Source organism: Chiloscyllium punctatum, chromosome 7 (genome assembly GCF_047496795.1).
Source record: "Chiloscyllium punctatum isolate Juve2018m chromosome 7, sChiPun1.3, whole genome shotgun sequence".
In the NCBI taxonomy this organism is placed as follows: domain Eukaryota; kingdom Metazoa; phylum Chordata; class Chondrichthyes; order Orectolobiformes; family Hemiscylliidae; genus Chiloscyllium; species Chiloscyllium punctatum.
The window spans coordinates 43,648,089-43,661,411 of record NC_092745.1 but is presented as its reverse complement, the minus strand read 5'-3'; the positions used below and the strand labels follow the sequence as shown (position 1 = coordinate 43,661,411).

Here is a 13,323-nt window from a genome sequence, read left to right as displayed (position 1 = left end):
TTGAAGTTCATGAATAACGTTTAAGGACCAATAACACAGAAAGATAGTTGCTAGACAGGAAATAAAGTACTTTGTTCCTGTTCAGATTAGATTTTGAAGCATTGTATTTAAAGAATGTGACCTGTTAATTGATAATAAACAGTGAGAGGTTTGGCTAATTTTGGTGAGGATTGCAAAAGATCAAGGCCGATTAGCTGGACAGATTTAAGTGTCAAAAAGTGTGATTCCAGAAAAGCACAGTAGGTCTGGCAGCATCCAAGGAGCAGGAGAGTCGACATTTTGGGTATAAGCCCTTCATCATTTATTTAGAAGCACTAGCTTTTGGAGCACTGCTCCTCCATCAGGTCTTGTTAAAGGAGCAACGCTCTAAAAGCTAGTGCTTCCAAATCAACCTGTTGGACTATAACCTGGTGTTTGTGATTTTTAAAATTGTAAAGGTATTCTTTTTGCTTGTCCCTACATTGTTTATCATTGGTTCTGCTGTTGTTGTAGATTGTCATTTAAAATTTATTTAGATACAAAAATGGCCAAAAAAACATGTAAAGTACTGTTATTGTTGTTTTACCAATATCATCCAATGACTAAATGACTCTCCACATTTGAACTCATACTACATTTAGTACTTATGATGTTATCTGTAAATTAATACTTTTGTTATAAATGTTTATAGATTACAATGGATGTTTATGTTTTTACCAGTGACATGACTTCAGGTCTGTAGTCCTACTAGCACCCAATAGAGTTGCTAGCCACAGCTGGTAATACTGGGGGATGCCTCGGATGGGCCAAGCAAGAAAACTCCTATTGTCCAATAATAACCCACACAGCTAAAGCTGCAAGTGAAAACATAACACCTTAAGGGTGTTAAGACTCTTAATAGGTCCAAGGGTAGGCAGGCTGTGCAATGCCTCCTCCATTTTCAAGTTCACTGATGACAGCCATAATCTGTCGAATCTCAGATGGTGACGAACCAGACTACCGACGGGAGGTGGAAAACCTAGAGAAATGGTGCACTGAGAACAACCTAGCTCTCAATGCCGGCAAAACCAAGGAACTCATTATTGACATGTTATTCATGCCCCCTTGCACATCAACAGCACAGAGGTGGAACGGGTGGAGAGTGTCAAGCTCCTGGGAGTGGTCATTCACAACAAGCTTTCTTGGACTCTTCATGTGGACGTACTGGTTACAAAGGCCCAACGTCTTTGAGCAAGATATAAAAGAGACCTAAGGGGCAACTTTTTCACGCAGAGGGTGGTATGTGTATGGAATGAGCTGCCAGAGGATGTGGTGGAGGCTGGTACAATTGCAACATTTAAGAGGCATTTTTTATTGGGTATATGAATAGGAAGGGTTTGGAGGGATATGGGACGGGTACTGGTAGGTGGGACTAGATTGGGTTAGGATATCTAGTCGGCATGGACGGGTTGGACCGAAGGGTCTGTTTCCATGCTGTATATCTCTATGACTCTATAACAGGAGACAGAGAGTAATAGTTGAAGGGAGTTTCTTGAAATGGAGAAAGGTGATCAGTGGTGTTCCACAGGGGTCAGTGTTGGGACCACTGTTGTTTGTGATATACATAAATGATCTGGAAGAGGGCACTGTTGGTCTGATCAGTAAGTTTGCAGATGACACAAAGATTTGTGGAGTAGCAGAAAGCATAAGGGACTGTCAGAGAATACAGGAGGATAAAGATAGACTGGAGAGTTGGGCGGAAAAGTGGCAGATGGCTTTCAATCCAGACAAATTTAGGCAAGTCTAATTCTAGAGTGAATTATACATAAATGGAAGAGCCTTGGGAAAAGTTGATGGGCAGAGAGATCTGGGAGTGCAGGTCGTTTGTACCCTGAAGGTTGCTGCACAGGTGGATATAGTGGTCAAGAAGGCATATAGTATGTGTGCCTTCATTGGACATGGTATTGAGTATAAGAGCTGGCAAAATGGATTCTACAGGACATTGGTTCGGCTGCATTTGGAATACTGTGTACAGTTCTGGTCGCCACATTATCAAAAGGATGTGGACGCTTTGGAGAGGGTACAGAGAAGGTTTACGAGGGTGTTGCCTGGTATGGAAGGCGCTAGCTATGAAGAGAGGTTGAGTAGGTTAGGTTTATTTTCACTAGAAAAAAGGAGATTGAGGGACCTGATTGAGGTTTACAAAATCATGAAGGGTATAGACAGGGTGGAGGATTCAATAACCAGAGGTCATGCTTTCAAGGTGAGAGGTGGAAAGTTTAAGGGGGATACATGCGGCAAGTACTTCACACAGAGGGTGATGGGCGTTTAGAAAGCGTTGCCAGCAGAGATGGTAGAGGCAGGTATGGTAGATTCATTTAAGATGCGTCTGGACAGATGCACGTGTAGGTAGAGAGCAGAGGGATACAAATGCTTAGCAATTGACCGACAGGTTTAAACAGTACATTTGGATCGGCTCAGGCTTGAAGGGCCTGTTCCTGGGCTGTAGATTTTCTTTGTTCTTTGTCTCTTCTTACTCAGGCAGCTGAAGAAATTTGGCATGACGCAAACACCCTTGCCAACTTTTATAGGTGCGCCAGAGAGCATTTTGTCTGGATATATCACTACCTGGTATGGCAATTGTACCATTCAAGATTGGAGATGGTTACAGAGAGTGGTGAACTTGGCCCGGACAATCACAAAGGCCAACTTCCCATCTACAGAATCCATCTACCAAACCCGCTGTCAAGGAAAGGCCGCCAGCATTCTCAAAGATCCCATCCCACCCTGGCAATGTTTTTCTACAACCTCTACAAACGGGGAGAAGATACGGAAGCCTGAACACATGCACCAGCCCGTTTCTAAACAGTTTCTACCCTACTGCTGTTAGAATACTGAGTGGACTCACAAACTCTTAGCATTCGCCTGTACCTGTGTTTTGGTTTTTGCCACTGTTTACGTATTAGTTAAATAGCATAGATAAGTAACTATAGTGATCTGCCTGTATCGCTCGCAAGACAAAGCTTTTCACTGTGCCTTGGTACATGTGACAATAAATTCAATTCAGTTCCATTAATTTTGAAGCCACTCACAGATAAGCTTAAAATATAGCCCACTGAAAATCTTTAACTGTTATCAAAATTTGATTGAGGAAAGAAATGCATTGACAGTATTACAATTTTTTATTTGACTGTACACGTCATTTTAAAAAAGCCACAATACAATCTTATAACAAAAGAATATATGGATCAAATCTATCTCCTATGGGAGTGTTAACTAATGGGGAAAATAAAGCTTTTCCACATGCAGATGGGGAATACTGGCCCTTTTTTTAAAAAAGGTCATATCCATAGGAAACATGAAACACAGCATGGTCAAAACATCATTAAGGAAACAATAGTGGTAAGCTGAGGTACAGGAAGGAACCAAGAGCATAGTCTTGGAGCAAATTACTTCAGATGCTACAATCTGTACTGAAAACAACAAATGCTGGCGATCACAGCAGATCAGATAGCGTCCATGGAAAGAGAGCAAGCAAACTAGATGATGTGCTATCTCTCCATGAATGATGTCTGACATCCTGTAATCTCCAACATTTGTTGTTTTCAGTCAAGAGGAGCTTGATATCTGAAGACATGATCATGACTGTGAAAGGATTAAAAATTGGGAATGCTGAAAAAGGTTACATTTACAGGAGTGCAAGAGATAATGGAGGCAAAGCCATGGAGGGATTTGAAAATAGGAATGAGAGTTTTAAAAGATGTGGTTTAACCAAGACATAACATAGGCCAAAAAGCATTTGGGTAATGGGTGAACAGGACTTCATGCAAGTTATATGGTCTGGGTAGCAGACATTTGGATGACTGAGCTTATACAGAATATATAGCCTGAGAATCAACTAAGTTTGTGTTGGAATAGTCATAGTTGGAGGTAACAAAAATGTGGTTGAGGCTTTCTGTACCAGATGGACAAGGCAATATCATGCATAACGTCACTGTGATCCAAGAATTATTGAACAGGAATTAATATATATTATTCTAATAATTGAACAACCATGGACACTATTGCAACAATGATGTGGAGATGCTAGTGTTGGACTGGGTTGGACAAAGTCAGAAGTCACACAACACCAGATTATAGTCCAACAGGTTTATTTAAAATCACATACTTTCAGAGCGCTTCTCCGTTGTCAGATGAAGAAACAAACCTGTTGGACTATAAACTGGTGTCATGTGACTTCAGACTACTGCTACAATGAGTTTGAAAGAAAAGAAAGAAGAAAGATAAAAATAAAATTGTCGGATGCTTCCCATACTAAACACATTTTGGCCAGATCACAGAGGGAGCCTTCTGGCTGAAAACAGATCAACTACATTCAGGCAGTGAAGTGAAAAAGAGAGTAACTTAGCACTATCCTCTGGACCTGCATAGGACATTGTGCTAAGAATTCAGACATCTGGTATGTTTACAAGGCAAAGACCTTTTAGTGTAAAAAAAAAAGAACATTTTCTACTGCAGGCAGTCCCCAGTTGTGAACGAGATCTGTTCTTGAGTCCGTTTGCAAGTCGATTTGTATGCAAGTTGGAACACAATGCAGCACAATATAAAACAGCTATTCTTAAGCACAGGAAATGTTCATATGTCAGATCTTTAAAATTACAACACTCTTTGGGATCGCATTTCTAAGTGAGGGATCCTGTAATTCAATTAACTTTAAATGACCATAAATTTGAAACATTATTCAGAAAGTGAAATCTGATCAATAGACACACTAAACATACCACCATAGCAGAGAGCTGCTCCTGCCACAAGTTTTCAATGATTTTATTGGTTCCCAAAGCCATAGAAACGGTGCAAACTAATATGATCCAAATTCCAATTAGATTTCCTGTGCATATTTGCTTTTAAGTGTTACCAGTCACTACAATAAATCATGACTTAGCGTTGTCTTCATGCATTTCTGTTGGCCAGTTGACCTGAATATGATACGGATTCAGCTCTTCAGGGCTAACATAGTCTGGTGCTTTACTCATAAGATCACGACCTCTGAAGGACTTTGGAAAAGCAATGACATCCCTGATACTTGATGCTCCAACTATAAGAGCTAAGAGTCTGTCCAAACCTAAAATGAAACAGATTAGATATTGAAATAGATGCGCTCTAGCATTCAGAATGGGCAATAAACATGAAGTTAAGTATTTGATTTTACAATCAGACAAAAAGCCTCAATCCCAAATGACAGTTGCTGGTAAACACTAATACAATGCTGGCCCATTATGAGAAAGAAAAGAGGGGAAAACCATGATTTTATGCTTTTTTTTGTTTTAACATAGAAACTTCCTTATTCAATATTTCCTTTGAGCACGGGCTACAGGTTGTCCTCTAGTCCAACATCAACAGTTTACAGAGAAATCATGTAGTAAACTGTTGAAGACATTAAATTTGCTCAGGAAAATTATGAGAATGAAGAAAGAAAGTCAATCTACCTCTGACTTATAATTTTCACAGCCACAAATAGCCCCAATCAACAAAGTTCCAAATTATTCCTGTCTCAGGCTCTTTGTTGCTGGTTTACAGGTAGGAGTGACAAAAAACAAACCAATTTGCAACTCACCCAGTGCAATCCCACCATGGGGTGGTGCTCCGGAATCTAGTGCCTCAAGTAGATGTGATAACAACCCACTGTCTTCCTGTTACATACAAATAAATTAATAAATACATATGGAATTTTTAAAAATTTCAAGTCTATTCAAATTAGACTGTTGTGATCTGAACCCCTGGTAGGCAGTGCTAAGTTTGCAAAATGATGCAATACTTTTTTCCAACTCGGGTTGTCCAACGAGGACCTGGCATATGATCATGTAACCCTTGTTTCAAGTTGGCAAATATTGTTTCAGTTACATCATGAAAAGTTGGGTCAGGAGTATCTTTGCTTGCAGTTGCACACCAGGTGCATTTATTTATCAGTTAATAAATAAAAGTCAGTACACATTTGATAAAGGAAAATCATTTTGAATAATTTGATCAAGTTCTTTTATGGTAATAATGAAGGTAATATAGATGTTATGCTTCTGAATTTAACGCATTTGACAATGTACACCTAATAATTACACCCTTATCAAGATTAAAATCCATCTGACTGAAGAGACAACAGCTAATTTTGTATAGAATCCCTATATTGAAGATAGAGGCCATTCGGCCCATCAAGTCTGCACCAACCTTCTGAAGAACATCCCAACTAGGTACACTGCCCTACCCTATTCCTTTGGCCCTGCATTAACCATGGCTAATCTACCTAGCTTACACATCCATGGACACCATGAGGCATTTTTTTTTTTAAGCATGGTAAATTCACCTAGCCTGCATATCTTTAGACTAGGGAGAAAACCAAGCACCTGGCAGAAACCCATGCAGACGTACAGAGAAGGTTCGAACTCCACACCAGTTGCCCAAGGCTGGAATCGAACCTGGGTTCCTGCTGCTGTGAGCTAGCAATGCTAACCACTGAGCTATCGTTTTTTCCAAAGGGTATAGATACTCCTAAGGGATTAAAAAAAATAAATGAATTATTGCTGAAAATAGAGAAATATTGAAAATAGGAGTAGGAGTAGGGCATTTGTCCCTTTGATATACTGTTCTGTCATTCATTACAACATGACTGATTGTCCAACTCAATAGCTTGTTCCTGCTTTTCTCCCATATTCTTTGATCCCATTAGCCCCAAGCGCTATACCCAACTCCTTGAAATAATACAATGCTTGGCCTTGGTTGCTTTCTGTGAAGTAATTTCTCCTCATCTCAGTTCTAAGACTTAGACTGTGACCCCCTTGTTCTGGACTCTGCTATCTAGAACATCCTGCATCTACCTTGTCAAGTTCTGCTAGAACTTTATACACTTCTATGAATCCACCTTCATTCTTCTGAACTCCAGTGAGTACAATTCTAACCGATTCAATCTCATCCTACATGAATCTGGTAAATGTTTGCTGCACTGCCTCTAATAACAAGAACATTCTTCCTCAGATAACTGCACACAACACACTCAGTGTGGTGTCACCAAGGCCCTTATTAATGGTAGCAAGACATCGCTGGTTCTGTACTTGAATCCTCTTGCTATGAAGGCCAAGATACCAATTGCCTTCTTTACCGCCTGCTGCATCTGTATGCTTACTTTAAGCAAATGGTGTTTGAAGACACCAAGGTCTCATTGCACATGCCTCATTGTCAATTTATAACCACAAATAATAATCGACTATCAAAGTGTACAACTCTCTCTCTGCACCTTCTGTGCAGCTGTAATACTGTATTCTGCACCATGTTCTGCTAGCCTGATGCACTATGACACTACCTGCTTGTATAGCATGCAAAATAACACTTTTCACTGTATCTTGGTACATGTCACAATAATAAATCAAACTCAAACCTCACATTTATCCACATTATATTGCAACTGCCATCCATTTGCCGACTCACTCAGCTGATCCAAATCACACTCCAGCATTGCTGGATCCTTTTCAGAGTTCACCCTCCAACCCAAAAGTCACTGCTACCCATTGGAAGACTTGTTTGCTCCTAATCTTTGCTTCTATCCATCTCAAGACACTACCCACATTCTTACTGCTTGAACTTTCCATGATAACGTATTATGTGGAAATTCTGTCAACAGCCTTCTGAAAGTCCAAATAAATCACAAGAATTGGATTCCCCCCTCAACAATTCTACATCCTTGAAGAATTCCAATAGATTTGTCAAGCATGATTTTCCATTTTGTAAATTCGTGACTCTTTATTAAATCTTTTAAACATTTTCCCCATTACTGATGTCAAGCTGACTGGTCTATATTTTCCCAGTTTTCACGTGACTTTCCTTTTTAAATAGAGTGCGCTTACATTAGCTGTCCTCCAATCTGTAGGAACTGTTTGAAGATAACTGCCAATGCATTCCCTATTTCTAGGGCCATTTCCTCAAGTACTCTGGGACGTAGATTATCAAGGCCTGAAGATTTACTGATCTTCAACCCAATTTCCCCAACAACATTTTCCTACTAATACTGATTTTCTGCAGTTCCTCCCTCTCACTAAACCCTATGTTACTTAATATTTCTGGCATGTTATTCGTGTCTTCTTGTGAACACAGAATCTAAGAATGTATTTAGTTGGTCAGTTATTTTTGATCCCCATAATAAATTCCCCTGTTTCTGACTGTAAGGGGCCTACATTAGTCTTCACCAATTGGTTTCTCTTCACATACCCAGAAACTTTTACAGTCAGTTTTTATGTTCCTGCAAACTTACTCTTGTATTCTTTCTTAAATTAATCTCTTTGTCCTCTGTTGCTGAATTCTAAACTGCTCCCACTCTGCAGGTTTTTTTTTGTCCAATACTTTCTCCAATTTTCCTTGTAAGCCATAGTTTGGCTACTTTTTCCGATTTACTTTTGCACCAGACTGGAATGAACAATTATTGCAGTTCACCCATTCATTCTTTGAATGCTTGCCATTGCCTTTTGACTATCATTCCTTAAACTAATGTTCCCCATTGTTCACAGCCAAAGCTATTCACCCTATCTCACTTCCAATACTCAATATTCTTATCAACGAATGGATTAATTTTGCTTGAGTCCATTCCTTCCCCAACCTAGAAGAGGTGAAGCCTACCCACTGTGGGCTGCACAGTGGCTCAGTGGTTAGCACTGCTGCCTCATCTCATCAAGGGTCCAGCTTTAATTCCAGCATCACGCATCTCTCTGTGGGGAGTTTGCACATTCTCCGTGTCTGTGAGATTTCCTCCGGATGCTCTGGTCTCCTCCCACAATCCAAAGATGTACAGGTTAGGTGGATCGCTGTACTAAATTGGCCCATAGTGTATCCAAGAATGAGCAGGCTAGGTGGATTAGCCATGGGAAATGCAAGGTTACAGTGATGGTGTCGGTCTAGGTGGGATGCTCTGCAGAAGGTCAGTAAGGAATCGATGGGCTGAATGGCCTGCTTCCACATTGTAAGGATACTATGATTCCAAGTGTTTTTACACAAAACTGAGCAACTTTCTTACCACCTAAGCACTGACTTTTTTTCTGCATTTTTTTCTTTCAAACTGCTATCCACCACCAGTAAAAACACCCATGTAGCCAATTCAATATTTACATGCAAATCCATTGTTGGCAATGCAAAATATCAAAGGTTGGTGGTTGGAGGGGGGAAGAGAGAGAGAGAGAGAGAGAGAGAGAGAGAGAGAGAGAGGAGGAGGAGGCATAAGGAGACTGGGAAGGGACTGAATCAAAATAGAGTTAGAAGGGGAAATAGATCAGTGTATCCCCTGCACTGCCCACCTTTCTGTAAAGGCGAGAACATTGATGGACACCATGTGCTCTTTCCTCCAACGAGCTCTGGTGCTTATTTCTTAATTGTCCAATTGTAATCAGAGTCACTTGTGCCACCAACACTGCCTTCGCAATACTCTGTGTATTAACTGGTAAGAAAATTACACCAACACCAGCGTCCTCAACTAGGCCAACTCCCCAGTGTTGAAGCACTGACCACCCTGGATTGGCTACGATGGTTGAGGCACATCTTTTGCATGATTAACACGAAACTCCCTAAGCAGGTGCTCTTCTCTCAGCTTCTAAATGGCAGGCGAGCCCAAGGTGAACAGAGGAAGCAAATCAATGATACACTCAATTCCTCACTGGCGAAGTGCAGCATTCTCACAGACATCTGGGAATCACTGGCTCTAGACCACTTAAAGTGGAAGAGGAGCACCTGGGAATGCATGAGCACCTCAAGACTTGCCATCAGAAAAAAGCGGAAGCCAGCTGATAAGAGCAAGAGGAGCATGCTGCCACACCAGCATCCCATCCACCTCTTCCTGTGACTAACTTCTGCCCCAAGTGCAACAGAGCTTGCAATAGCCGCGTCAGTGTGTAAAGCCACCTATAGACTCACCCTCAGAGTGGAGCCAAGTCATCCTTGTCTGCAAGGGACTGCTAACGAATGAATGAATCAATCAATCACTTGCAGTGGCTTCTCCTCCTGCTTCTACATTATTACCTATCATATTCCCACAGGGATCAATCTTTGATGCTCTCTTACTTCTCACTCACAGGTTTTTGGATGATGTAACCAAGGAACAATATGGTTTTCTTTCTCAAAGGTACATTAACAATATCCAATTCTGCCTTAGCTCCAAACCTCTAGGCTCTTCCATTGTTGCTTTATTTTCAGACCATCTGTCTGACATTTAATTGTGGGTGAGCAGATATTTCCTCCTATTAAATATTGGAAAGTGTGACGCCTCTTCTGTCTCCATTTTAAACTTCGTTCCCTAATCGCCACCTCCATTACGCTTCCTGGTTACCAGCCGAGATTAAACCAGATTGTCTGCAACCTCAACATCATATCTGACCCAGAGATCAACTAATGACTAGATGTCTGCAAAATCACAAAAACTGCATATTTACACCACCATAACATTATCTGATTTCATCTGCTACTTCAATCTTGATCCATGCCTTTGTTACCTCTACATTTGACTATACTACATACTATTGGCTCGTCTCCTTTGATGTCATTTAACTCTTTTGCATGAGAAGGAATCTACACTGGCTCCGGTTAAAAAAAACACCTTAATTTTAAAATTCTCACCAAGGTGTTCAAACTCCTCTGAAGCTCTGAAATTTCTGCAAGCCCCACAGCTCTCCAAAACATCTGTGCTAAACTAATTCTGGTCTCTTGAGCACCCTAAATGTATTTGTTCCTCCATTGATGGTCATGTCTTCAGTTGCCTAGGCCCAAACATCTGGTTTCCTCGACTTCTCCTGTTGACTTCCTAGTTCCCTCGCTGGAGATACTCCTTAAAAATCTTCCTCTTTGACCAAGCTTTCTTTTAAAGTAACATCTCGTGTGACTGTCTTATTTTGTTTTATAATGCTCCTCTTAAGCACCTTTGGATGTTTTATTGAAAGCACTTCATAAAGAAAAGTAGATATTTGCATGTGGTGACACACCCATGGGATATTCAAGGACATTCTTCCTTCCTCCATTATTTGGTTGCGAGAGGTCACCTCTGACCACCAGAAATTATTTCTTTACACTGACACTTAGAAGTTGAAATGTAACCAATCCACCTGCCCTGTCATTGGACATGTGGGCTGCAGCAGCAACAAAACTATTTTTTCCTAGCAATACCTAAGAAGTTCAACTTCAGCAACTTAATTTACAACTCTCAATTTCAGGGCTTCTTCACAATTCCTAACATTTATTGCACTGTGAATCATATATTTTAGTGAAGTTGCAAAAAGAATAAGTAATTGGAGTTAAGCTATGTACCTTTAGTATTGTCTCAAGGACGTATTTCTGCAACTCCATATTATGTATTCGAATGGAGCCTCCTCCTATTTCATTGCCGTTTAACACCAAGTCATAATGTTGACTCCTCACCTAGAGAAAACTCACAAAAGTCCAAATAAGTAAAGATCCCACTACAATGATCATCAGGTACTCATCCACATGCTTTTGTCATGGCATCTACAAACAATTTACACAAAACATAGAAGTAGGCCATTTGGCCCAACCCATGCCAGGAATTATGCTCTAACACTCCTCCATCGTTTTAATTGGTGCACTAACATTTTAGTTACTCTACCAAACTTAGTAAGTCTGTCAGTGATCCCCAGGGAACATTTATGCCTCAAGCTGAGGGTTTGGTACAGACCCAATCTTTCAGGTTGACTGAGACACTCACAAGTTGAGCAAGACCTGTCGCAATTGTAATTTCTTCTACAACCGGTGAAGGCCTTGGGTTCTCACAACAATATATAGAAGCCAAAATTCCCAATTTAACCTTGCAAAATCATTAGCTCTAATGGATGTTTTAGAGAACCTGTATTCATTTTGAAAACAGATAATACATTTTCTAAGTTATAAAAACACTGTCTATCAAGAAAATTAACTGAAAAATGTTAGCGGTGAAGATTGCCCAGTTCAGTGTAAGATTCTGTCATTGTATCTTACCTTGTTAGGCTCCGTGTAGATGAGATGGATATCATCTGGATGTGGTGCCGTAAAGGGGTGATGAGCCGATTCAAACTCTTCAGGATTGTCTTCTTTTGGTAGAAACAGTGGAAAATCGATGATCCATAGGAAATTGAATATACCTGGATCTCTGAGGGTGACACCTCTAGATTCCAAAATATCTGCACACTCCAGCCGCAATTTCCCTAATGCAGCATTCTGTGACAGGTTAAAAAAATGCATTACTAAGAGTGACTGGTAAGTTTGTTACTATAAAATAAAATCACTGCACAAGGTGTAGAAGAAAATCAATCAGCCTGAAGCTGATTATATTAGAAGTTTAAGTGAGAAGCTGATACTTCACATATGGATATTAGAAGCTCAAAACTTTTACCAATGTGATTATCTCGAAGGAAAAGTACTGTGGTAATAGTGCTTCTCCCAGATACCTATCCAAAGAGTCACAACTTTACAGTTTCTTATTAAATGAACCAAAGTCCGAAGTATGCTCTATATTAAGCTAGTAACTAGTCAAAGTTAATCAGATATGATTTGGATTTAACCAATCTATGCTGGCATCCGTTGATTTAAGCCATGCCTTTCTAAACAAATGTTTATGTTGTTCCTAACAATGGTTACCAATAACTTAAATAAGTAAAATACTTACTGCCTTTGTCCAATCTCCTGCTGCAAGAATCAGCACATCACCTTTTTGAATATTGGTTATATGACATAGCTGAGATTTCTCCATATCGGTAAGGAATTTGGAAATTGCAGATTTCCATGTGCCATCAGGTTGCAGTGTAACAAACGTTAAGTCCTGTTGGCAGAGACCAATTGGTGAAGAATACCTTCAATTTCAGTGAAGATTTACTGTTTTTTGTCCCCAATAGGTTTCTCTTATGACAGCATGGCAGCAGCCCAGCTGAGAGGAATGGATTATAAAATCTCTGGGGCTCTGCATTGTGAATGACATCCTGTAAGGATGGCAGAACAGGTGACTCAATAAACATATGAAGAATTTGGCTTTGCTACACACAACACTGGATTCAAAGCTGGAACTCTATACAAAAAAGATCAGCAATCAACACATATTCAATCAGTCTATGCTGCAATAACGTAGAGCTACACCTTGTAAACCTTTAGAGAAATCTTATGGTTCACCCACAGATGCTCACTATGCTTTATCCTCCTGAATATGTTTTACGTACACTTTGGATCAATTGTTTTATGCCGAGACTCAAATTATTTATATAGATTAAAAATGCCTCTCCGTACATTGACTTTGTGACCTTCTGTCCCTTGGTCATTCACTAAAAATATCAGTTAAATCTTTTATCATTTTTATTCCAAAACTTC

General features: G+C 40.1%; 1 protein-coding gene across 1 annotated transcript in view; it reads right to left on the bottom strand.

Moving 5' to 3' along the window:
- Nucleotides 1–3,121: 3,121 nt before the first annotated feature.
- Nucleotides 3,122–13,323, bottom strand: part of dars2 (aspartyl-tRNA synthetase 2, mitochondrial) — a 41,905-nt gene continuing 31,703 nt past the window's right edge. Inside the window, exons 13-17 of the mRNA XM_072573445.1 lie at nucleotides 12,632–12,784; nucleotides 11,965–12,183; nucleotides 11,281–11,391; nucleotides 5,573–5,648; nucleotides 3,122–5,080 (exon numbers count right to left, since the gene is read on the bottom strand). Of these exons, the coding sequence (XP_072429546.1) occupies nucleotides 4,890–5,080; nucleotides 5,573–5,648; nucleotides 11,281–11,391; nucleotides 11,965–12,183; nucleotides 12,632–12,784 (750 nt within the window). The 3' untranslated portion in view covers nucleotides 3,122–4,889. The remainder of the gene's footprint in view (nucleotides 5,081–5,572; nucleotides 5,649–11,280; nucleotides 11,392–11,964; nucleotides 12,184–12,631; nucleotides 12,785–13,323) is intronic.